Source organism: Prionailurus viverrinus, chromosome D3, assembly GCF_022837055.1.
Source record: "Prionailurus viverrinus isolate Anna chromosome D3, UM_Priviv_1.0, whole genome shotgun sequence".
NCBI classification, from domain to species: domain Eukaryota; kingdom Metazoa; phylum Chordata; class Mammalia; order Carnivora; family Felidae; genus Prionailurus; species Prionailurus viverrinus.
Genome location: NC_062572.1, coordinates 18,334,907 through 18,360,616, shown reverse-complemented (window position 1 = coordinate 18,360,616; position 25,710 = coordinate 18,334,907). Strand labels below are relative to the sequence as shown.

The window sequence follows — 25,710 nt, the reverse complement described above, 5'->3', positions numbered from 1 at the left end:
CTCTCTCTCTGCCCCCCCCCCCCAACCCCGTTCGTACTCTGCCTCTCTGTGTCTCAAAAATAAATAAACATTAAAAAAAAATAAAAAAAAGAGAATTTTCCTTTTTTATGTTTAATATACCCCAAAAGTGTTCGGATGTTTGTATAAGAACAGTTTCATATTGCACTCACGTAATCAAAAGAAAAACGCTTGGGGGAGGCTGGGCATGTGTGGGGACAGCGCGTATGCAGGAGCTCTACACTTCCCACTCAGTTTTGCTGTGAATGAAAAACCACTCTAAGAAGCAATGCCTATTTTAAAAGACTTTTTTCTTAATGTTTTCATTTATTTTTGAGAGAGAGCGTGGGGGGCGGGGGGTGGTGGTGGACAGAGAGCGGAGGACAGAGGATCCGAAGCAGGCCCTACATTGACAGCGGTGAGCCCAAGTGGGGCTCGAACTCACAAACCCTGAGATCATGACCTGAGCTGAAGTCAGACACCCAACCGACTGAGCCACCCAGGCGCCCCACGTCTATTTTAAAGAAAGGGCGGGGGGGAAAGCTTTAGAACCTACACGACTCGTAAATGTAATAGAGGCTCCAGGACTGGATCCTGAAACAGAAAGAAGAGATTAGTGGGGAATATTGGTGAGCTCTGAATCAAGTCTGGAGTTCACCTAATAGAAACGTATCACTGTTGATCTCTTAGTTATAGCAAACGTGGCACGGCTGACGGAAGATAAAGGCGGGAAACCAGGTGAAGGGTAGATGGGAATTCTACCACCTACACAACTTTCCTGTAAATAGAACTTCTTCCCCCCAAAATACCCCAAAAACCTGTTCAGCCCAATGGAATCACGTGAGAGCGAAACCACTATGTTATAGAACATTCACACACTGCCCACAGCTGTTTATCTGGTAAACCTTTTTAGAAAGCAATTTATTGACCCGTTTTGGTAAACGCACGCGCCCTCTATCTGACTAAGTCCTTCTTGGCACGTCATCAAAATAACCGTCAAGACTGGAACAACATGGGAAAAATGTCCATGATCTACAACTTGGAATTTTTTTTTTAACGTAGAACAAAACACCGGGCAGAATGAATGCAACTCTTTCAAACACGCATGGGAACAAGTTCTGGAAGAAACCCTAGAAATACTAAAATAGTCGTGTTAAGAATGGAAAGGTTGAGGGGCCTGGGTGGCTCATTCGGTTCGGTGTCCAACTCTTGATCTCGGTTCAGGTCACGATCTCACAGTTTGTGGGACTGAGCCCCACATCGGGCTCTGCGCTGACAGCGTGGAGCCTGCTTTCGGATCCTCTCTCTCCCACTCTCTCCGCCCCTCCCTCTCTCACACACACAGTAAATAAGTAAACATTTTTTAAAAAGAAATCTTCGAAAAACGTCTTTAAAAAGAATGGGAAGATCATCAGCCTACCTTTTTTAAGACAATGCCAACGGGCAGCTGCAATAGGGCATAATGTTGGCAAAGTGAAAACCCAGCTACAAATAAGCAGATACGCAGTTCATTCCTACAACCAAAGTCAATCACCTAGAAACATTAAAAACACCAAGACTACCAAAACATACACAATGTCCCATCTTTCGAGGGACAACTATAGTCACAAGCCGATAGATACTCTGGCCCTGCTTCTCTGAAATCATTTAAAGTCACGAGGATTCACAGAATCGAACATCTAAGTTAATGGTGTGGGGATCAACACGAGCCACGGACTTCCGCGACGTCGTAAAAACGTACACATTTGCTTCGGAAGACAGCAGAGCAATATTCCAGCTCCCGCGCATGTCCTCTTGATTTCTGACACGGTAACGCAAATGAAAAGAATCTGGCGGCCAACAACGAAATGCACACAATTCCCAAACACTCAGCAAGAACAGCTCACTTGTCTGAAAAGGATTGGGAAGTCCTCAGCACTCTCTGCTTTCCGGATTCCTTTCCCTCCACCGCCTTCAGAAGCTTTGATCATCAAGGGAAAACCAATTTTCTCTGCCACCTGGGGGCGAAGGACAAACAGACCTCTTTAGAAGGTAGACTGTTTCCAGGATGATGAGAAGCCTCCAGCACCTTGACCTCCCAGCCCCATGTTTACCTCTAGGCCCTCATCCACATCTTTCACACAACCCTGGTCGTAAATGTCTTCTGGGACACTGATCCTTTTCCCCTCCTGCAGATTATCTTCTGCCCACTCTATCATCAGACCTGGAGAGTCACAAAAAAAAAAAAAAAAAAAAAAGAAAAAGAAAAGAAAAAGAAAAAAAAAAGCTGAATCCTCCTGAGGATGGGGGAGATACATAATACGGAAGCCACGGGGCCTTTCCTCACCAAAGCCTCTCAAGACCTGGCCTCCGGACCAACAACATACACACAGTCCTTCAGCTTCGCACAGTGGCTTTTAATTTTCCTAAGGACTGACTTGACCTCGAAAGGGAAATCAAACTTAAGAAATTCATTCAGACTGAGTCTACCAAGAACAATCATATTAACCTGAACTGAAAAAAAATTCCAATTCTACCCACGGATGACATTTATATGTGAATCGCTGTTTTCTAAAACCCTTTCCATCCCATGGGGCGCCTGGGTGGCGCAGTCGGTTAGGCGTCCGACTTCAGCCAGGTCACGATCTCGCGCTCCGTGAGTTCGAGCCCCGCGTCAGGCTCTGGGCTGATGGCTCAGAGCCTGGAGCCTGTTTCCGATTCTGTGTCTCCCTCTCTCTCTGCCCCTCCCCCGTTCATGCTCTGTCTCTCTCTATCCCAAAAATAAATAAATGTTAAAAAAAATAAAAATAAAAATAAAAAAAAATAAATAAAACCCTTTCCATCCCAAATTCGCTGTCTTTGAGGAAAAAAATCAGATTGAATAGGAAACTCCTGAGATTTTTTTTTCCTTTTCATTTTTAATTTATCCTAGATTTTTTTTTCCTGTTCATTTTTAATTTATCCTAGAAATTCTATCCTAGGATTCCTTAGGAATTCATCCCAAGGAAATGATTAAAAACTACATCGAGATTTAGCTATAAAACTATCAAGATTCCATTACTTTTAGCTCTTAAAACAAAAAATTGGAACAAAATAAGCTGGAAACAACCTAAATATATAACTGTAGAGAACTGTGAATTATGGTAAGTACCTCTCTACGATAAAATCCAATGCAGATATTTTAAATGTTGTAAAGTGTACTTACTGACAAAGAAGGATTAGTGAGAAAAAAAATAAGTCACAGAGTAGTCAATACAAGATCTCTGGCTTTTTAAAGGATATGCCTAGGAAAAAAAGGCCGGAAAGGTAGGCTCTTTGGCTGTAACAGATGTTTGACATCGGGACATAGGATTATGGATGATTTCTATTTCTTTTTTGTAATTCTAGATTTTCTAAGCTGTCTGCAATGAAACTGTACCATTGTTTTCATCATTTTAAATTTTTTAAATGATAAGGATAAAAAGAAAAAAGCATATTTCTATCACCCCTTCCGGGCAGATAGGGTGGCAGAGCTCCCCGCAGAGTGAGGCTCAGGTCACTTACCACTTCCGCTCCAAGGCAGTGTTGGGACCTGCAGCGTCTGGGCCACAATGGTGGAGGCGATCTTATCTCCCAAGGCCCACATGGCCTCACTGGGAGGGCCTGAGGGATCAGGGACAAAGGGCGAGGCAGAATCGAGTTAGTCAATGGCCCCTTGCAGCCCCGTGCCAACCAAATGCACAAAGACAAGTACTCAGGTCCTAGCTCTCAAGGAATGTAACGACAAGTTGGGGAAGGAAAAAAATCTATCGGTCTGCTACTTCATCAGATGGGGATGAAGTATGCCATTTTTAGTACATGTGGAATGTAAACCTGATCTGAGTTACAACCTGAGGTATGTGGCATGCGCAAAATTCACTTGTCAGGAAGAAGCCAAAGAGTTAGACCAAAGGGCCAAGCTAGCACCTCAGAAAACTAGACCCTAGGTTAGCAAACTTCTCCTATAATGATCCAGATGGAAAACATTTGGAGCTTTGCGGGTCTGCCTGTCTCTGTCACGAATATTCAACTTTGCCAATGTTGGGCAAAAGCAGCCATAGGCAATAACTAAATGAATGAGAGGGCCGTGTTTCAATAAATCTTTATTTACAAAAGCAGACAGTGATCTGGACTTGGCCTATGGGCTATAGTTTGCCGGGCTGGCTCATCAACCTCCAGAGGAGCTAAGGGATAATGAGGGTCCCACGTGATGGCCAACCAAAGACAATAGACAGCGAAAACATAAACAGGCCTGGGTCACTAAGCAGACCCGTGGAATGTCAGGTGCTGATTTGCCCTGAGTTGCTTCATACAGTGTGTGTTGCAGGCCCAGAGATAAGAAGCAGCACGGGGATTTAGTGTGCATGGTCAATGATTCCCCCAAATCATGCAAAGATGGCCAACAGCATAACTGCACCCACAGAGTTTACAAATACATATCCTATAACAAACAGATGCCCTACAGAGTATCGCTTTACCTAAAAAGCTATAGCGATGAGGGACTCTGGTCCTAAGGTGCTAGGACATTACAAAGTCCTGAGAACAGCCCAAGGAAGGTGTGGGCTTATCAGAAATGTGACCTCCGAACCCAGTCAGAAATCTGAACATGGCTGGGATCTCGGTACCAGCAGGAGCATGAGCAGAGGGTTCCGCTTGTTCCAGTATCATTCCGCGGCGGTACCCGTGGTAATGCCTCCTATGTCCCTGGGCTGCCCAACCTCCCCTCCACCGGCCGGCTCTGCTTCCTCGTGACAATGAAAGGGTGAGGTGGGAATGTAAAGTGACCCCCACCTTGCAGGGCTACACTGGAAAGAGAACCTGACCCAGCAGACCATCCCGCGAACGCCCCGATTCCCGCGTATCTGACGGAGACGTACTCTACCTAAGAAAGCAATCTCATGCTTGCACAGGAGCTCCGGGAGTTTGGGGTTTTCGGAAGCATGGCCCCAGCCAGCCCACACCGCCTGTAAACACAGAGAGGTGTGAAGGAAGATCTTCGAGAATCCCCCTCCTGTCACGCACAGAAAGCTCTTCCCCAGGGTCACATCAGCCCCGGATTTCAGGGTCCCGGACGATCTGGCTCCTCCCTCCCTTCTGAACCTGCAGGAGTGAGTTTTTGCTCCGAAGTTCAGAGCGTCATCCCCCTGTAGACAGACTGGGCACCCCATCTGACTTACCTGCACGGGGATCCTCTTGGCAATGTCCACAACCAGCTCCACGTTGGCATAGTTGTTGTTGTTGGGCCCTCCTGGGACAGGGACGTACTGATCTGCCATCTTGATATACTCTGCAATTAAATGAGAAAAGGAAAGAAAAACTGAGACGCTGAAGGTCACTGCAGGACTACAGACGGCCACCGAGAGGATGACCAAGACTCTGTGGCAGCAAGGGACAAACGCGTGTGGGCACTTGAAGAAAACCGGACGTGACTTTCACTATGTGAAAATATATGTGCATCAGGACAAGGTCTGGAAGGGACTAAAGAAAGAAGGACGCAAGCTTCTTGGGGACGGTTGGGATAAGAGGTGGCGTGTTCTATTAATTCCCTTTTTCAATGTTTATTTATTTAGTGTGTGTGTGTGTGTGTGTGTGTGTGTGTGTGTGTGTGAGAGAGAGAGAGAGAGAGAGAGAGAGAGAGAGAGAGAGTCCCAAGTAGGCTCGACGTCGTCAGCACAGAGCCCGACTCAGGGCCCCATCTCACGAACCCTGACATCATGACCTGAGCAGAGATCAAGAGTCTGATGCTCAACGAACTGAGCCACCCAGGAGCCCCTATTAATGCCTATTTAAAGTTGACCTTAATACTGTTTTGCCATTAAGCAATACAATGTGTCTTTTTTACATTTTTGTTTATTTATTTTTTGAGAGAGAGATAGAGTGAGCACAAGTAGGGGAGGGGCGGGGAGAGGGGAGGGAGGGAGGATCCCAAGCAGGCTCTGTTAGCACAGAGCCCAGCGTGGGGTGGGGCTTGAACTCGCAAACCATGAGATCATAACCTGAGCCGAAACCAAGAGTTGGATGTTTAACTGACTGAGCCACCCAGACGCCCCAACAATACGATGTTTTTTTAACCACGGTAAAAAACAAAAAACATAAAATGGGTCATCGAATTCATTTTTCCAGCGTCCAGTTCGAGGATTTAGCACATTCACATTGTTATGAAACAGATCTCCAGAACTTTTTCTATCTTGCAAATCTGAAACCCTGCCCATGAAACAACTACTCCCCTTGTTCCCTCCCGCAGCCCCTGGCCACCACCATCTACCCTCGGTCTCTACGAATCTGACAACTCTAGGGACCTCATATATGTGGGATCCTATTTGTCTTTCTGTGACTGGTTCCTTGCACTTAGCATCATGTCTTCCGGTTCACCGACGCTGTACCACGTGACTGGATTTCCTTCCTTTTTAAGGCTGAATACAATGCGATGTTTTGATTTCAAAACAGTCATGCCCTTTATGCCAGAAACTCCACTTCTAGGAATATGTCCTAAAAAACCCTACTCATGAACGAAGGCAAAGGATGATGTAAGAGGATGTTCACCGGGCAGTGTTTTGGAAAAGCCAGACTTAAGCCAAAGGCCAGGGTTGGTACCCCTGTCCCATGGGATTCTTGTGGATCCTGAGAAGGAACAGTGTGGAACTTCATGTGCAGGCTCGCAAAGAAACCCAAGAGTGGTGGATTCCTTCCAGCCTGCCTGCCTCCCATGTTGATGGAGCACACAAGCATTGGCCACGGGGGAGGGACCACAGATTACAAAGTAAGGAGTCAGACAAGCTCCCTCCCGTCCCTGGGTTTTACTCCACTATCTGAGAAGATAAACAAGAAAACAAACACAATAGCACCAGAACGGGGTCAATGCCAGGGCTCTCTGTAAAAGTCACACGGGAGAACACGACTCAAAGGCTAGGGCAGGGAGGGGTGGAGGCAAAAGATCCAGCATGTTCCAAGAGTTCTTGCACAGGAAAGAGCTCAGCCAGCCCAGCAACCGATGAGGCCACTGTGGCTTGGACCCAGGGATGGAAGGTGAGAGGCACTAGACGGGGTCAGGAGGCCAGCAGAGTCACGTAGTGAGGCACCTTAACTGGCCTGAGTGAGGACGTGGAATTTTAGTCTGAGTGTGATGGGAGCCCCCACAGAATAAGGCTGTGGATTCAGACAGCCTGGGGTTCCAATCCTGCCATGCCACATACTGGCTCTACGACCCTGTACGAATGACTTATGTCCCCGTGCCTCGCTGCCTTGTCTATAAAATAGGGCTGACAATCAAATCTGTCCTCTGAGTTAAAAGGAGGCTGCATCCTGAGGCACCTGGGTGGCTCAGTCGGTAAAGCGTCTGACTCTTGATCTCGGCTCAGGTCATGGTCTCATGGTTCATGAGTTCGACTCCCACATCAGGCTCCGTGCTGACAACGTGGAGTCTGCTTGAGATTCTCTCTCTCCCTCTTTCTCTGCTCCTCCCCTATTCATTCTCTCATCTCTCTCAAAATAAATAAATAAACATTAAAAAAGAGAGAGAGAGAGAGAGAAGGCTGCATCAGTGCGGGGTCAGGGCCCAGGGCCTCTGCTCCAGGTTCGGGGGGAGGGCAGGGGACAGGCCCGCAGCCTCAGAAGCTTCGAGGAGGAGCTGACAGGCCCTGAGGCTGGGTTTCTAAGAGGTCACTCTGGCTACTGTGTGGAAAAAAGTCTGTAGAGGGATGTGACAGTTCAGGGAAAAAAGCAAACTTGTCCGACAGTTATTTACAGAATGAGCTATGCTAACAGACATAGAGAAACAGTGAACAGAAAACTGAATGGTTGAAACACAATACATACATCTGCAAGAAAGAACCACCCCCCCCCCCACCGCCCCACCCCACTGGGTGAGAAAGACCACTCTGATGGAACACTGGGCACTTCTCCAAGACAGGATTTCTACTTTGAGTATTGACCGTTTGCATTTTTTCAAGTTTATTTATTTGAGAGAGAAAGAACGCAAGAGTGAGTGAGCAGGGCAGAAAGAGAAGGAGTGAGAGAATCCCAAGCAGGCTCCGCACCATCAGCACAGAGCCAGGTGCGGGGCTCGATCTCACAAACCGTGAGATTGCGACCTGAGCCAAAGTCAAGAGTCGGACGCCTAACTGACTGAGCCAGCCAGGCGCCCCTGCATTTTTAATTAAATGAAGAACAGGCAAATAATGCAAGCTCAGGAGAGGTACCCTGGGACTCTGGGGTCCAGGATGGACGTGGGCTAGGTAAAATGGAAGAGGAGAGGGCAGGTAAGGACAGGGGGTGGTGGGGGGGAAGGAGTCAAGGCCCGGGTACCTGCATTGGCCTTCAGGTCCTCTGGGGTCACCATGACAACAAACCGGATGGCCCGCTCGTTGCGGAACATCTCATAGGCCCACCTGCGGATGGAGCGCATGCACTTCACGGCGGCGATGCCGTTGTTGGCGATGAGCACCTGGACCGGGAAAATGGGGAAGGGGCCAGAGCTGCACACCTACCTGTGCTGGGAGCTGCATGCTACCCCGGTGTCCATCTCACAGCTGCAGAGCCTCCTGAGGTAACTCTTTGAATCTCTAGAGCACACAGCCTGGCAGAGAGGTGCTCAAAATCTGCTGGCTGCATGAATAGATGATGGGGGGATGGATGGATGATTGGTCAGGTAGAGGACTGGATGGATGGACAGATGGATGGATGGATGGCTGGATGGGTGAGTGGATGGATGGATGGACAGGTGGATGGATGGATGGATGGATGGATGGATGGATGGATGGATGGATGAGTAAATGCATGGATGGGTGAATGGATGAAAGAGTGGATGGATGGATGGATGGATGGATGGATGGATGGATGGATAGATGAGTGGATGGGTAAGTGGATGGATGGATGGATGAGTGGATGGATGGATGAGTGGATGGATGGATGGATGGATGGATGGATGGATGGATGGATGAGTGGATGGACAGATGGGTGGATGGGTGGATGAGTAAGTGGATGGATGGATGAGTAGATGGATGAAAGAGTGGATGGATGGATGGATGGATGGATGGATGGATGAGTGGATGGATGGATGGACAGATGGATGGATGAGTGGATGGGTGGGTGGGTGGGTGGGTGGGTGGATGGATGGATGGATGAGTGGATGGATGGATGAGTGGATGGATAGATGGGTGGATGAGTGGATGGATGGATGGATGGATGAGTGGATGGATGGATGGATGGATAGATGAGTGGATGGATGGGTGAGTGGATGGATGGATGGATGAGTGGATGGATGGATGAGTGGATGGATAGATGGGTGGATGGGTAGATGGGTAAGTGGATGGATGGATGGATGGATGGATGGATGGATGGATGGATGGATGGATAGATGAGTGGATGGATGGGTGAGTGGATGGATGGATGGATGAGTGGATGGATGGATGAGTGGATGGATAGATGGGTGGATGGGTAGATGGGTAAGTGGATGGATGGATGGATGGATGGATGGATGGATGAGTGGATGGATGGGTGGATGGGTGAGTGGGTGATGGATGGATGGATGGATGGATGGGTAAGTGGATGGATGGATGGGTAAGTGGATGGATGGATGGATGGACAAGATGGGCAGGATGGACAGGCTGGGATGAATGAATGATTTTTGATCTTCTACTGGCACCATCACGATCACTTAACATTTCTGAATGCTTATATGTACCAAGCTACAGTACCATATATTTCCCCAGCATTATTTCATTTCATCCTCACAACAGCCCTTGACAGTGGCTGTATTCTTATCTTTATTTGGGATTAAAGATATTAAAAAAGGAGTCGAGGCACTTGCCCAAAGTCATACAGCCAGTACGTAGCAGGCATGGGACTCGTGAGCCCTGCACACTCTGACCTGTGCTCTGAACTGGCCCCCTTGGCTGCCTCTGCGTCCTGGAGGTTAAAGGCCCCAGACTTGGTAAGGAGGAAAGGCAGTAACGCCGGCCATCCTCAGCAACTGAAAGCAACAGAAAAGGTCCCAGTTTCCATTCCTAATGTGCCTGAACTTCCTGTGTGGCATTAGGCAGAACCCCACATAAGGATCTCAGACTGGCCAGCCTCCTGGCTTGGTCTATAAGAAATAAAACCAAGGTCTAGTTTTCCTGTTAAAAAGAAATAGGCACATGGCCTCGAACCTCTGACTGACGTAGCAAGAACATAATTTTAAGGCTCGGGAGGACAAGTCTCATTAGAGATGGGGAATGCAATGGCTGCCATTTTACAGAAAGGGAAACTGAGTCCAGGTGTCATATCCTTATGAGTGGCCACAGCAGACGGAGCCCAGCGCTCTGGGCTCTGGTTCAGTGCTCCCTCCTTTCGAAACTGCCCCCTGGAGAGCAATGACAGAATGGCAGGCCTTCGGTTCTCTCAGTCTTATCATCAAAGGGAGGCTTGGTCAAGAAGGAAGGGCTCTGGGTGAGCCTAGGACAGCCCGTTTCCCTGGGCCCCATTTGTCCCAGCACATTCTGGGAGCTCCACCAGGGGAGAAGGCCACTGTGGGCTGGCTGGCTGTTCTAGTCTCCACAGGTGCAGCTTTCCCACAAGGAGTCTAGGGGAAAGGGCAAGCCACGGTCAAGTCCAAAGTCATAAAGTGAGGCAGCTCCCGGCTGAGGCCTTCAGCGGCCACCCAGCCTCTCAGCTCCCCAGGGCTGCGTGCCAGCCACCATCAGTTGGGCCGGCTGCAACACAGTCCCCTTGGAAAGTGTGACAAAAGCGTGGCTTCTGGATCCCCGCCCGAGTTTCGAACTCTGAGGCTCCAGGGCAGAAGAGTCTATTGGCTGCCAGGCTCAGGAGCCCATATGAGTCTCTAACGCTCAATACTGCACTTAGGACGCTGGAGAGAGGACGTGGGGTCTGGACTCTGACGACCAGAGTCCAAATCCCAGCTCTGCCACTGACCAGCTGTAAGACCCAGGCAAGCCACCTCCCTTCCCTGGGCCTGTTTCACCTTCTGCAAAATAATATCACCCGACAGGACTCGGCGGGGGGGCGGGGGTATATAGTTAAATGAGGTAAGATAAGGTAAAGCAGTTCCCAGGGTGCCCGGCAGAGCAGGCCCTCAAAAGCCAGTAGCTGCTCTTGTTATAATTACCCACCACCACCCTGGAGTAATAGTGGAAAAGAACAAGGCCTTCTGGTCAAACTGACCTGGGTTCAAATCCCGACTCCGGCCCTCTCTGGCCACGGGACTTTGGACAACCAATGTCAAGTCTCTGCATCTTTGTTCTCCATGAATACAACGGGAATTACCAGTCTGTGGCCCAGAGCCTTAACCCGATGGAACGGGAAATGATGCGAAAAGCCGTTCTAAATGGCCACAGGTAGCAGTTTCTCTTCATTATCGTTATTCAGTACGTGGGCCTCCTCTCCCGGAAGGAGCTCTACACCTCAGAAGGGCAGGGCGGGGCTTTTAGGCCTGCCCCCCAGTAACCGAGAAAGCAGCCCCTTGCATGAAAGCACCGTGGGGTCTTTTCAGACCTCAGTCTCTGTTTGTGTGAAATGGGGGTGATGCACCTGTTGCTTCCGGCTGTTGAGAGGGTAGAAAGCTGATGAATTCCAGCACGTGGCACTCAGCGAGTGCTCACGGAAGGGTGGCCTGGCCCTTTCTCTACAGAGTTATGTGAGCCTGAAGTAGGTTCTCTCCCCTCCAGCTGGGAGGAGGGGCCCCACCCCACCCCGACTGCCAGGACCCCATCTGTACCTTCTCAATGACCCGATCCCCCCCGAAGCGCGTGACAAACTCAGCCGGGGAGGCCACGGTAAAGTCTCGGTGCAGGTCCACCTTCTTTAGTTCTCGGCCCTTCTTCACCAGGTGGAGTCCGGACATGCTGGGTCTGCAGAGGGAACAGGACAGACCCCGATGAGCCATGGAGCCTGGGATGTGGGGGAAGGGAGTCGGGAGGCCAGCACCCATGAAGTCAACATCAACAGAGAAGTGGGAGCCCATCAGACCCCCTCTTGCTTTGTAGTCTCCACCAGGGACCTTGAAGCATTTCACAAGGAGACTCAAGAACCCAGTACAAGAATGAGCAGGAGGGATCCCTGGCGTGCCCCAAGCTGTACATTTCAAATCTTTAATCTCCAGTTAATTTTTACTTCATACGCTCCCAACTTAGAAACTCAAGTAATACTGAAAAGCTTATGGGGAGGGGTTTGTGAACAGGGAGCAAGCCCACACAGTCTAACACTTTAGATCTGTCTTTCTTGCCCTTTTCTGCAGACACATATCAAAAATTGGGGGGCTGAAAACAACAAAAAAAAGTGTGTAACTTCCAGGTAGTGGTTCCTTGCCCTCCCCCTCCAGAACCCCACACCAGAGGAAAGCACTTCTCTGGCATTTCCATCTCTCCATAGTCCTGAACAATGCATGAGTACCACCTTGTGTGACATCTTTTTTTTTTTTTAGTTCATTTATTTATTTAGAGAGGCGGGAGGGGCAGAGAGAGAGGGAGACAGAGAATCCCAAGCGGGGTCCATGCTGTCAGTGCAGAGCCTGATGCAGGACTTGAACTCACGAACCGTGAGATCATGATCTGAGCCAAAATCAAGAGTCAAACACTTAACCAAGTGAGCCACCCAGGCATCCCTCTTATCAACGTTTTTTATATTGACTGTACGTTGAAATCCTATTTATAGCAGCACTATTGACAATGGCCAAACTATGGAAAGAGCCCAAATGTCCATCGACAGATGAATGGGTAAAGAAGATGTGGAATATACAATGGAATATTACTCGGACATCAAAAAGAATTTGTAGGGACGCCTGGGTGGCTCAGTCAGTTAAGCTCTGACTTCGGCTCAGGTCATGATCTTGTGGTCCGTGGGTTCGAGCCCCGCGTCAGGCTCAGTGCTGACAGCTCAGAGCCTGGAGCCTGTTTCAGGTTCTGCGTCTCCCTTTGTCTGCCCCTCCCCCGCTCATGCTCGCTCACTCTCTCTCTTAAAAATAAGTAAAACATTGGGGTGCCTGGGTGGCGCAGTCGGTTAAGTGTCCGACTTCAGCCAGGTCACGATCTCGCGGTCCGTGGGTTCGAGCCCCGCGTCGGGCTCTAGGCTGATGGCTCAGAGCCTGGAGCCTGTTTCCGATTCTGTGTCTCCCTCTCTCTCTGCCCCTCCCCCGTTCATGCTCTGTCTCTCTCTGTCCCACAAATAATTAAACGTTGAAAAAAAAAATTTTTTTTAAATAAGTAAAACATTAAAAAATAAATAAAAAAAAGAATTTGTAACAACGTGGATGAAACTAGGGTGTATTATGCTAAGCAAAATAAGCTAGTCACAGAAAGACAAGTATCATATGATTTCACTCATACGTGGAATTTAAGACACAAAACAGATGAACATAGGGGAAGGGAAGCAAAAATAATATCAACACAGAGAAGGGGGACAAAACATAAGAGACTCTTAAATACAGAGAACAAACCAAAGGTTGCTGGGGGGGAAGACGGGGGGCAGTGGACTAAAGGAGTGATAGGGATTAAGAAGGGCACTTGTTGGAATGACCACTGAGTGTTACATGTAAGTGATGAATCACTAAATTCTATTCCTGAAAGTATTATTATACTATACAATAACTGACTTGGATTTAAATTAAAACAAATAAAAACTTAGTATAACTATAGCAAAAAAATAATAAAATACAGTAAACATATTGATTATAAAAAAAGAAATTCTGAAAAATATTTTCTGAGCCTTTGAGATTTTAGATATGTAGTTTTAAAGGCTGATATGGCACATACTGTGTATACATATGATTTTATACTTACATGATCTATAAAACAAAAATCCACAAAAAAATATTATCTATATTATCTATCAAAAAATATTATCTATTTTAGATAATATTAAGAAATATACTCAAATACATATCTTTTTACTTTTTTTATGTTTATTTTTGAGAGAGACACAGAATGCGAGTGGGGGAGGGGCAGAGAGACAGGGAGACACAGAATCTGAAGCAGGCTCCAGGCTCCGAGCTGTCAGCACAGAGCCCGATGTGGGGCTCGAACTCAGGAACAGTGATAGCAGACCTGAGACGAAGTCGGACACTTAACTGACTGAGCCACCCAGGTGCCCCTCTTTTTACTTTTTTTTTTTTTAATTTTTTTTTCAATGTTTATTTATTTTTGGGACAGAGAGACAGAGCATGAATGGGGGAGGGGCAGAGAGAGAGGGAGACACAGAATCGGAAACAGGCTCCAGGCTCTGAGCCATCAGCCCAGAGCCCGACGCGGGGCTCGAACTCAGGGACCGCGAGATCGTGACCTGGCTGAAGTCAGACGCTTAACGACTGCGCCACCCAGGCGCCCCTCTTTTTACTTTTTAAAGTGACTATTAGAAATTAAATTACATGGGGTGCCTGGGTGGCTCAGTCGGTTGAGTGTCCGACTTCGGCTCAGGTCATGATCTCATGCTTCATGGGTTCAAGCCCCGCGTCGGGCTCGGTGCTGACAGCTCGGAGCCTGGAGCCTGCTTAGGATTCCGTCTCCCTCTCTCCATGCCCCTCTCCTGTTCGTGCTTTGTCTCTCTCTCAAAAATAAATAAACATTAAAAAAAAAAAAAGAAAGAAAGAAATTAAATTACATGTGTAGCTTACATTATGTTTCTATCAGGCAGTGCTGATCTGGAGTACAGCTCCAAAATACGGCAAGAAAACCAGAGTTATGTGTCTTCCGTATCTGAGTTTTGAGACACCATCTATGGCCCTCGGATCTCAAGGGACGAGAATGAGAGCTCTTACTCAGCTGTCCCATCTGCTTCCCGTCCCCCAATCTCTCAACACAGGCATGCTGCACCCTGGCAGATTCAGTTCGTGGTGTTTCATGAATCCAGGATTATTATTCACAGATGAGGGCTGGGGTAGACCAGATGTGCCTTCCTACCTACCTTCCTTCCTCTTTCTTTCCTCTCTCTCTCTCTTTCCTGGAGACAGTGGGGTTTTCATTCACATAGCTCTTTTTAAAATTTTTTCTAACGTTTATTCATTTTTTGATAGAGAGAGACAGAGCATGAACGGGGGAGGGGCAGAGAGAGAGGGAGACACAGAATCGGAAGCAGGCTCCAGGCTCCGAGCTGTCAGCCCAGAGCCCGACGCGGGGCTCGAACTCACGGACCGCGAGATCGTGACCGGAGCCGAAGTCGGAGGCTCAACCGACTGAGCCACCCAGGCACCCCTCCCTCGCATAGCTCTTGCACCTGTTGCTAATGCAGCCCACTAATTGCAGCGACTTGAGCAGCTCCTTTATTTTTCATTGGTAACATCCCTCCTGGAGGCCTCTGCTCTCTCCTCCCGTCCTGACTGCCGGTTCTCCAGACCCCCTTACCCAACTGTCATCCGGGCCTTCTTTTGCTGACCTCCTCGGGATTCCTTTTGCCTCTCCTCGGGTCTGATCCCTCATTTGGGGGATCACACGGCTCCCTCTTTCTCCCTCGTTTTGTTGGGACATAGCGTCCAGTAGTTCATCTGGTTAAAAAAATGGTACCATGGCAGGACATGTGACGAGGACGTCCTCGCGTGCCTGTCCTCCTCCTCACTGCACCAGGCTACTTCATCACTACCGCCCTGGAGATTCCCTCTGATTCTATGCTGGATGTCAGTTTATTCTCTTGCTTCAGGGGGAGATCGCTAGCCTTCTCAAAAAAGGCGTTCGGGAGTGGGGGCTGGGGGTGGTAAATGTGTCACCAGCTGGCGTGGCCTGAAACTTCCTTCTGCTTATAGGACCTTGTCTCTGTCTCCTGTAGTCTACAGTTTCACAGGGATGTGCTCAGGTGTGCATCTGCTTCCGTCAGCGGGGCTGTGCATCTATCAGGCTCCTTCAATGTGAAAACTCACATCCTGGAATTTATCTTCAAATATTTCCTTCAAATGATTTCCCTGCCTCCTTTTTCTCTATTCTTTCCAGAAGCCTTATCATCCGGCTGCTGAAATTCTTAGACTGGCCGGCAAGTTTCTGTATTTTACCCCTCCCCTACTTCCCATCTCGTGTCTTCCACTTTCCGGGCGATTCCTTCAGCCTTCTCTCCTAACCCGCTGTTGTGTTTTTAAATTTGTTTTAATGGTTGCTTGTCTTTGAGAGAGACAGAGAAAGAATGCGAGTGGGTCAGGGGCAGAGAGAGAGGGAGACACAGGATCCGAGGCAGGCTCCAGGCTCCGAGCTGGCAGCACAGGGCCGGATGAGGGGCTCGAACTCATGAGCTGTGAGATCATGACCTGAGCGGAAGTCAGACGCTCAACTGACTGAGCCACCCAGGAGCACCACCCACCACCCATCCCCCCCTCCCTGCCGCCGCTGTTGTGTTTTTACAACCAAGAGCTTGTTAATGACCAGCAGAGTTTCCTTTTCATGCCTCCTATGCCTATGTGTGCAACATCCTCCCTGACTTCAGTGAAGGCAATAATGGCAGCTTTTTCACGTTCCCTTCTCCCCGCATGATTTCTGTTTCTTCCAAGTCTCTTGCGTCTCTCTGTTCGGGGCCTGCCTTCCATATCAGAAACTGTCCCCAGCTGTTTGCTAAGCCTCAGTCACTTCCTTGTGGCGAAGAGCGAGAACCAAAGGGCTGACAGAAGGTACTGAGGTGAGGCCGGCGGACCCTGAGCTCCACGCTCGGGACCTTGGGGAGGGGGGCTGCTGTATACCAGGGAACCCCAAGTACACTTAGAGTCGTCTTCTTTCAAGGGTCCAACTCTCAATTGGCCAACAGCTGGGAAGAGGGTGGGGGGGGGGGGTGGACATAGCAGGAAGGTCTGGGATGGGGGGCAGGGAAGGTTTCAACACCTATAACCTATACGGACCCTGATTGTCGTGTTTGGATACAGGCCCCACACCCTCCACCGTGCCCATCGGTCCCCAGCGCCAAGACCCTCTACTTTTCCCTCTCCAGGGAATGAATTGCCTGCTTTCTGTGGGGGTGGGAGTGGACAACCCCTGCCAAGCAAAGCAGACAAGATCTGGGCATTTTGTACCCAATTCTTACATTGGTACCTCCCCACCTTTACCCCCAGGCTCACAGGCACGTGATGTCGCCAGTCCCTGCGCCTTTCAGGGTACAGATCCAATAAGTTCTCAGCCGTCCTCACGGCTGCTTTAGGACTCAGCCCTCTTGGTTCTGCTAAGCCAGTTACTGCTGGCTCACCTGCTTTGGGGCCTCCAAAATAGTATTGCTAATCTCCTCTCCTGTCCTGCCAGCCTTGATGGTTTCCATCTCTCTAAAAAAAAAAAAAAAAGAATCTAGGGACGCCTGGGTGGCTCAGTCGGTTAAGCATCCGACTCTTGATTTCTGCGTAGGTCAGGATCTCATGGTTCACGAGATAGAGCCCCGCATCAGGCTCTGTGCTGGCAGTGAAGAGCCTGCTTGGGATTCTCTCTCTCCCGCTCCCTCTCTCTGCCCTTCCCCTGTTTGCACTCTCTGTCTCAAAATAAATAAACTTAGAATAGAATAGAATAGAATAGAATAGAATAGAATAGAATAGAATAGAATTAAATTAAATTAAAAAAAAATCTCTTTTGCCGTCACTTAGTGGGATGTTGACAGGACCTTCTCCCGGCATGGAAGAGAATCAGGCGCGAATATTCAGTCCACTTTTGTAACGCAGCAATGGGACATTCATCTGCCAGGAATTAAGCCAGAAGTTAACCACCCACAGGTGTGTCCAGTGGCTGTGTCACCAGGCAGGTCGAGGGCAGGGATGAGTGGGTTCAGGGGACCAAACTTTTGGTGAAGAACTGATTGATCATGGGGCGCCTGGGTGGCTCAGTCGGTTAAGCGTCCGACTTCGGCTCAGGTCGTGATCTCGAGGTCTGTGAGTTCGAGCCCCGTGTCAGACTCTGTGCTGACTGCTCAGAGCCTGGAGCCTGTTTCCGATTCTGTGTCTCCCTCTCTCTGACCCTCCCCCATTCATGCTCTGTCTCTCTCTGTCTCAAAAATAAATAAACGTTAAAAAAAATTTTTTTTTAATAAATAAATAAACTGCAAGCAGCTTTTCTTCTAGAACCTCCTAGGGCTGAACTACTGAAACAAAACAGGACTTACAAGGGTACTTTGGAAGGGCAGATATTGTCTTGCCAATTACATCCCATCAATCAGCAAGGAGCTCAGTTTGTTTCGGATAACTTTATTTATTTACAAAAACAAGCAGATGTGGCCTGAGGGCCCTAACCTGCAGGCCTCTGATCTAGGGAAAGAGACGCCAAAATGGTGAGCAATTATGGGTGGTTTGTGTTTTCTTCTCTTCCTTTATGTTTGTTAAGTTTCCCGCAGTGATAAAATTTTAAGCATATGTATTTTGAGAGCGACTGAAAGAGAGTGAGCGGGAGAGGGACACAGAGAGGGAGAATTCCAAGCAGGCTTTGCGCTGTCACTGCGGTGACGCGGGCTCGAATTCATGAAACCGTGAGATCACAACGTGAGCCGAAATCAAGAGTCAAATGCTTAACCGACTGAGCCACCCAGGCGCCCCGATAAATTATTTTCAATAAGAAAAAAAAAAAAAAAAAGCTATGACTTTTGTTAATAGGGATGCTGAAAGCCCTAGCCATTCTGGCATCCATGGGGCGAGGCACTCAGTATCCTTAACTGTAAGATAAGGTTATTAACACGTACTTCACCAGGTTTAAAGGTTAATATATAGAAAGTAAAAAATGGCATCTGACACACAGTAAACTCTGTATTATCATTTCAGTGCAGTGAAGCCAAGAGGATCAGGGGCTGTTGACCTCCCAACCTCACCAGGAAACGCTTCAGCCACTCCTCTGCCCGGGGTCTGCTCCCCATCCATCTGCTCTCCCGACCCCCCACTCTTATCTACAGCCTTCCCCGACTGGCTGGCTTCATCTTTTGGCTTCAGATAGTCTCAGACATCCCGTTTCCATGCACGCAAACACTAAAACTCTAGCAAACTGACCTAAAGCCCAACAACAACAAAAAGTCATCCAGGAGAAGAACACCATTTTGTGGCCTGGAAAAACCATTCCCGGCCGCCATTTTGATTTCAAACATGGCACAGAGCCCCTCCATCAGGTGGGTCGCGGCCCATCACAACTAACTAGGCGGGTGAACACACAATGCTGCCGGAGGGGCCTTGTTTCAGACCCAGTCTCCAGGCCAGTGGCTATTTTTATTCGTTTTTGACAAAGTTGGAGGCCAACCAACATTGGCTCTGGAGGGCCGACTGTCAACCGGCATTTGTTCCAAGGCCAGTGTGAGGGCTGAAATATTCCAGGGTGACTTTGGAAATGGCTTCAGGTGCAATCAACTAGGCCACAGAGCTATCCGCCAAACACCAAACACAGTCAGCTGCTCAGGCACAAGACCAGGCAGAAAACACCCGCAGGGAAGGAATAAACATCTCAAGTGTCACTATGAATCAGACACAGGGGGCTTCTCACTGAATCCCCAGAGCCCCGTGCAGGGGAGGCCACCATTTCCTGCTCACAGTGAGGAAACTGAGGCTCCGAGAGGCCCGATGACCTCAGGTCACACAGACGGCAAGTGTGGGCTTCCAATCTGACTCTGACCTTCTGAATCTAAGTTTGAGGCAGGAAGATATTTAAGACAAATGGGAGTATCTCTATTGTCTGCACTTGAAGAAACAAGCACTTATATTTGAGAGGCGATGTGTGTACCACTGGGTTCTCAGCTGGGGGCAGTTTTGTCCCCCGGAGACACATGGCCATGTTTGCAGACATTTTTTTTGTGGTCACAACGAAGGAGGGGTGGCCATCTAGATGCTGCTGAATGTTCTAGGATGCTCCGAACAGCCCCTCACCGCAAAGAATTACAGGGCCCCACGCGTTAGCCGTGCCTCAGCTGAGAAACCCTAATGGTTTCTAATAGATCTAATCGTAGATTAGAGCCATCCTTCTAGACTTTCAATGCAGAATCTACCATTCCTGACCTGTGTAATCCTGGGAAAGTTGCTTTAGCAGGTGTCTCTTAGTTCCCTCATAAGACGAAAATATTAACAACATTAATTGCGTCTCCTTCCTTGAGTGTGTGTTCGGGGTTCAGCACTGGGCCTTGCGGGCAGTAAAGACCTTAAGCTGAGGGGCCTCTCCACAGGGAAGCCATGGGAAGAGCCCAGTATGGGGCCACTGGGCCCTGACATCAACCAGCCCTTGCCTCCCTACCTTTCCTTTCTCTTCTGTAAAATTGGGATGGTAACTGCTGAGAGCCGATGACCTGATGGAAGTAAAGTTATTTACTTACTATTTTCACCAAGCAAGTAAGGAAGAAAGGACATTGCATAGCTTAGTAAAAGGCTGATAATTCTGAACTCATCTTTGGGCTCCCAGACACATAGACCCTTGGAAATCTCTCAGGCCTCCTGTCCCCCTCCCCACCGGCCCAGTGCTTCCTGGGATGGCCACCTTGGCTAGTCCTTAAAATAGGGTCCAAAAACCAAATCCAGGCTGCCACATGCTTTTGTACCTCCCACAAGCGAATAATGGTTTTTACCTTTTTATTTATTTTCTATTTATTTTTTAAGTGTTCATTTATTTTTTGAGTGCAAGCGAGGAAGGGGCAGAGAGAAGGGGACAGAGGATCTGAAGCGGGCTCTGTGCAGACAGCAGCGAGCCTGACGTGGGGCTCGAACTCACGAACCGGGAGATCATGACCCGAGCGGAAGTTGACTGCTCAACTGACTGAGCCACCCAGGTGCCCCTGGTTTTTACATTTTTAAATGGTTGAAAGAATCTTACTTTATGACAGGAGAAAATTACGTGAATTTTCAACCTCAGTGTCCATAAACACAGTGCGATTGGAATACAGTCAGGCCCTCTCAATCATGATGTATTATCTGTGGCTGCTGGGGCAGTAAATGGCAGAGCTGAGTAGGTGTGACAGAGACCATATGACCACAAAAGCCGAAAATATTTACTATTTGGCCCTTGATGGAAACAGTTCACCAACTCTGAGTTAAGCGGTGCTTTTCGGCCCTGACTGTGCACTCCATCACGAGAAGCCTTAAAAACTGCTGATGTCTAGGCCCCACCTGGACTAATTACTCAGCATCCCCAGGATGGGAAGGATTGTTGGGGGCGGGGGGGTGGGGGGGAGTAGGGATCACCCAGGCATCTACCTTTTCCAAAAGCACCCCCCCCCACAGGAAATTCTAACATGCAGGTGGGGGCGAGAACCACCAATCAACAACCCACATTTCAACCAGGCAGCTGGCCTTGGTTCTGAGCAGCATTCCCGTGGCAGCGAAGCCACTTGCAGTGGGGGGATTCCAATTCTTGCAGGTTTATTCTTTCAGCTTAAGGTGGTTTCGATTCAATGTGATTCAAGATTCGTATGTTGAACTTTTGTGTAAATAGCCTTACAGATCAGGAAAAAAAAAAAATGTATCCTTTGTAGGCCACACGGCCAGCTTTGGGCACACCGAAGGACTTGAGGGGTTTTGCCAGAGGGGTTAGATGGGGGTAGAAATGTGACTAACATGCTCTACAAAAAGCTCAGTGTACAACAAAGACCATGATCCAAACAGGGGACCGGTGCCCGTCTGCAGGCCCTTTGCCTTCAGCAATCCAAGGAGGGTCCCCCGAAAGGCTCTGTTATTCTGCTTTGCAGAGGGACCAGAGAACTTCAAGGTCAGCCTCCTTCCTGGGGCATGTCTCCTGCCCTCTCTGAACCCTCCAACCTTGAACCCAAACAACCAGGTCCTTCTGGCTCCAAGTGACCTCACTTCCCTGCACTAACTATCCAGCGACTGTTAATAAAGATCATGGGGTGGGCGGGGATGCATGGGGAGAAGTGGTTAAGGGTGATTTTTGTTCCTCCTTTTTGCTTATTTAGAATTTTCTGACTTTTCAACAACAAACAGAACGTGACTTTGGTAATTTTTTCAAGTGCAATAAAATGAAAACAAGAAATCAAGCAGGTGGGGCTAGGAAGCACTGGGGCACAGAAGTGCCTGCACTAATTGCTCAGAAAATAACCTTAAATGGGATGCGCGCTCAGATGCACATTGATTCGCCCCGGGCTTCGCGATCATTTCCAAAGTCCTGCCTTCCGCAACCAAGGCTTCACCAAAGCAAAGGGGAGGAACAGGAGGACAGCGCGGACCCCCGCCAGCGGGTCCACCTTTGTGTTCCTGAGCGCCCCCTTCCAAACAACATCACCGCCAAATCCAGCCTCCCGGGTTTTGCAAGGCAGGCTCCATCTCCCCAGCTGCCAAACTGAAGCCTGCATTTCTTTGGTGGGGGCGGGGAAGAGGAGGTGGAGCGAAGGGGTCACATAGTTTGTCTCTACTAGGGGCGGGGGGGACACGCTGCGTAAGTTTGCAAAAGATAACGGTCATTAGAATTGCAGGCTTACTTACTTTACTTTGCGATCAGGGAAACAGACCTTGCACTTGGCAGGACTCATATTGACCTGCCCGCCGACCAATCCCACCCGGCTCCTTCCGGAATGCCGAGCATGCACCCCTGGACCCCCTGAAGCGGACCCCGGTCCCGGGGCCCAGCAGGGCAGCCACAGGGAGGCGGAGGCGCGGTCCGAGAGCGGCTCGGGCCGGGTTGTGCTGCAACCTGCAGATGCCGGCCCAAGCGCTGAGCTTCCTCCATCCCGAAATGAGTCCTGCGCGCAAGTGTCCGGGGCGGACGCGCCCGCCGAGGCCCCGCCCCCAAGCGGACCCCTCCTCCCAGAAGGGTCCTGCCCCCTCACCGGGCCCCGCCCCCTATCCCCGCCGGCCAGGTCCCGCCCCCCCGCGCCGGCCAATCACGGAGCCACCGCTGACCTTGGGCGCCGGGAGACGACCGCCGGAGATGTTAAAAAAAAAAAAAAAAAAACCGCAAAAAACAAAAACCCTCTTGGCTGCTTTCCTACCCAGCTCGCCTGACTGGAGTAGAAGCGTTCCAGGATGACACCCACTAGCTACTGGCAGCTGGGCAAAACTCACAAGTGCTTGAACACACCCGCTAGGGAAGTGGTGGAAAATATGGTTTATTTAAAATATGAGTCAGGGGCGTCTGGGTGGCTCAGTCGGTTGAGAGCCCCACTCTTGATTTCGGCTCAGGTCATAACCTCAGGGTTAGGGGGATGCAGCCCTGCCTCGGGCCCTGAGCTGAGGGTGTGGAGCCTGCTTGGGATTCTCTCTCTCCTCTCTGTCCCTTCCTTGCGCGCTCTCTCTCTCTCTCTGATAATAAATAAACCTTAAAATATGAGTCAGATGTCACCACAGTGCCTAGTAAAAGCCCCCGAAGTCAGGTCAACTTCTGGCTTCCAAGTTCCTGGTTTTGCTCATCCTTTCACCTCTATTCCCAGGGACAAGTTTGTTCCAGGTCCCTCTGTCCCCACGGAGAGCTCCCAACACACACTTCGGACCACATGGGTCACCTGGTACAGTGAGTGCTTTCAAGGCAGGGAAGACCCCAGCTGCCCTGAGACCCTAAAAAGGCTTCTTTCTGGCTTCCAGCTATGGAATGAATGAGTCACAGGAATGAAAGGGACAGCATAGGGAATATAGTCGGTGATAGTGTAGTAGTGATGTATGGTGACAGATGGTGGCTACACTTGTGGTGAGCAGAGCATAACTATATAGACTTGTCTGATCACTATGTCCTACACCTGAAACGAATGCAACATTGTGTGTCAGCCACACTCAAATGAATACATCTTTTCTTAAAAAAATAAGCTTTCTGCTAAGACCAGCATACCCTGAGTGCTCTCTTGTGCCTTTGTCTTATTTAATAGCGATCCTATTGTTTTTAATTTTTTTTTCATTGTAAGTTTATTTATCTTTGAGAGAGAGAGAGAGAAGAGAGCACTAGTGGGGTAGGGGAAGAGAAAAGACGGGAGAGAGACAATCCCAAGCAGGCTCTGAGTCCGACGCGGGACTCAAACTCATGAACCGTGAGATCCTGACCTGAGCTGAAATCAAGAGTGGGATTCTTGGGGCGCCTGGGTGGCTCAGTCGGTTAAGCGTCCGACTTCAGCTCAGGTCATGATCTCACGGTCTGGGAGTTCGAGCCCCGCGTCAGGCTCTGGGCTGACAGCTCAGAGCCTGGAGCCTGTTTCAGATTCTGTGTCTCCCTCTCTCTCTGACACTCCCCCGTTCATGCTCTGTCTCTCCCTATCTCAAAAATAAATAAACGCTAAAAAAGCCTGTTTCAGATTCTGTGTCTCCCTCTCTCTTTGACCCTCCCCCGTTCATGCTCTGTCTCTCCCTATCTCAAAAATAAATAAATGCTAAAAAAAAAATAATAATAAATTTTTTAAAAAGAGTGGGATTCTTCATGGACTGAGCCACCCAGGTGCCCAACAATCCTATCGTTTTTATTTCCATAATGCAGATAAGGAAACAAGACCCAGAGATGTACATTTCCTAGGGGTGACAGAGCTGGAGGCTTGAACCCACGCAAACTGATTCCAGTTAGAATAAATGAATGAATACTTCTCCAAGTAGTTTTCATAAGTTAAAAGGACCCAAAACACTGCCTAGAAAATATTGCAATGATAATAAATGTAGCCTACGTTCACAGCAAAGCAAGAAGCCAAAAACTAATGTAAAAGTCTGCAAATATGGCCACAATGGCAGCAGTGACCTCTCCTAGGAGCTGTAGAAGCAGCCCTGCCTGAGGACACCAGTTAGCTGTGCTCTAGCCATATATCAACTGTTTCAACAAGGGGATTAAGAAATAAATACATAAAACAGGTGAACACAATTCTCAGTTCTTCAGAATTTCTAGAATGTTCTCCACGGCCTTGTCTTTCCCTCCTCCAAAACAAACTCCACCTTAGGCTGATGCATTTTTTAAAGTTTCAAACCAACCCCCTCCCCCCTGCAAATTCATCCCCGACATGACCCAAATTTAATATATTCACCTCAAAATAGGGAAAATAATTAAAATCAGGAAATGAAAGTATTTCAAAAGTCAGTAAGGATCAAGTGGGAAAGAGCTTGAATCGGTTTACTTGCATCGCTCTGGATTTTTATCCTCTAGTGACAAAACCCCAACACCTGTTGGACACCGTGGTGATGCTAACTTCTCCGCCAACCCAGCCCGAGAGACGTCCTAACACAGCTCGCTTTCACGTGGGGGCTCTCAAGAAAAGGATTTCACTTAGATGTCCGCGCTTGGCACGTCATCAGAGTGATAACGACTTGGGTTTTTCTCTGCCTGCCTTATTAGGGAAGAGAAGATCGGAAGGAAAGAATAACACACGCCCCTAATGCTCGGTACCGCCTTTATACAAACATCTCCTCTAAACAATTGTCACTGTGCTTTCGATGACAGTTCAAACTTGGCTGTAGATGCAGTCTCGTGTTACAAGCCCTTCTGCTCAGGCTCATCAGAGGCTAAATTTAACTTGTTGGTATGGCAGAGGGAAAAGCCAGGTCAATGGCGAAAGGCACACGCAAAAACAAGAAATGGTACACGTACAAGTGACTAGCAGCACAGTGGAAATTCTGGAGCCGTGAGCGGCCTCAAGCCTGGCCCTGTGCCCTCTGGGACCCGGAGCAAACCTCTTCTCTCCACTTCATCTGTAAAACCATCCATATACCAAGTGCGTTCATTCAGACAAAAACAAAATAATGCCCTGGGGCATTAACCTGGGGGGCCCAGTCCGTTAAGCGTCTGACTTCAGCTCAGGTCATGATCTCATGGTTCGTGAGTTCAAGTCCCACTGACAGCACAGAGCCCGCTTCAGATCCTCTGTCCTTCCCTCTCTCTGCCCCTCCCCTGCTCCCCTGCATGCGAGTGCAAG

At 48.9% G+C, this 25,710-nt stretch overlaps 1 protein-coding gene across 2 annotated transcripts in view; it reads right to left on the bottom strand.

The window, feature by feature from the left end:
• The window catches only part of ACACB (acetyl-CoA carboxylase beta), a 109,107-nt gene that overhangs the window by 69,638 nt on the left and 13,759 nt on the right, over nt 1-25,710 (bottom strand). For both annotated transcript variants that reach the window (XM_047828208.1, XM_047828207.1), the window contains exons 3-9: nt 11,708-11,840; nt 8,299-8,437; nt 5,172-5,281; nt 4,877-4,958; nt 3,520-3,618; nt 2,091-2,200; nt 1,884-1,994 (exon numbers count right to left, since the gene is read on the bottom strand). In XM_047828208.1, coding sequence (XP_047684164.1) covers nt 1,884-1,994; nt 2,091-2,200; nt 3,520-3,618; nt 4,877-4,958; nt 5,172-5,281; nt 8,299-8,437; nt 11,708-11,840 — 784 coding nt within the window. The remainder of the gene's footprint in view (nt 1-1,883; nt 1,995-2,090; nt 2,201-3,519; nt 3,619-4,876; nt 4,959-5,171; nt 5,282-8,298; nt 8,438-11,707; nt 11,841-25,710) is intronic.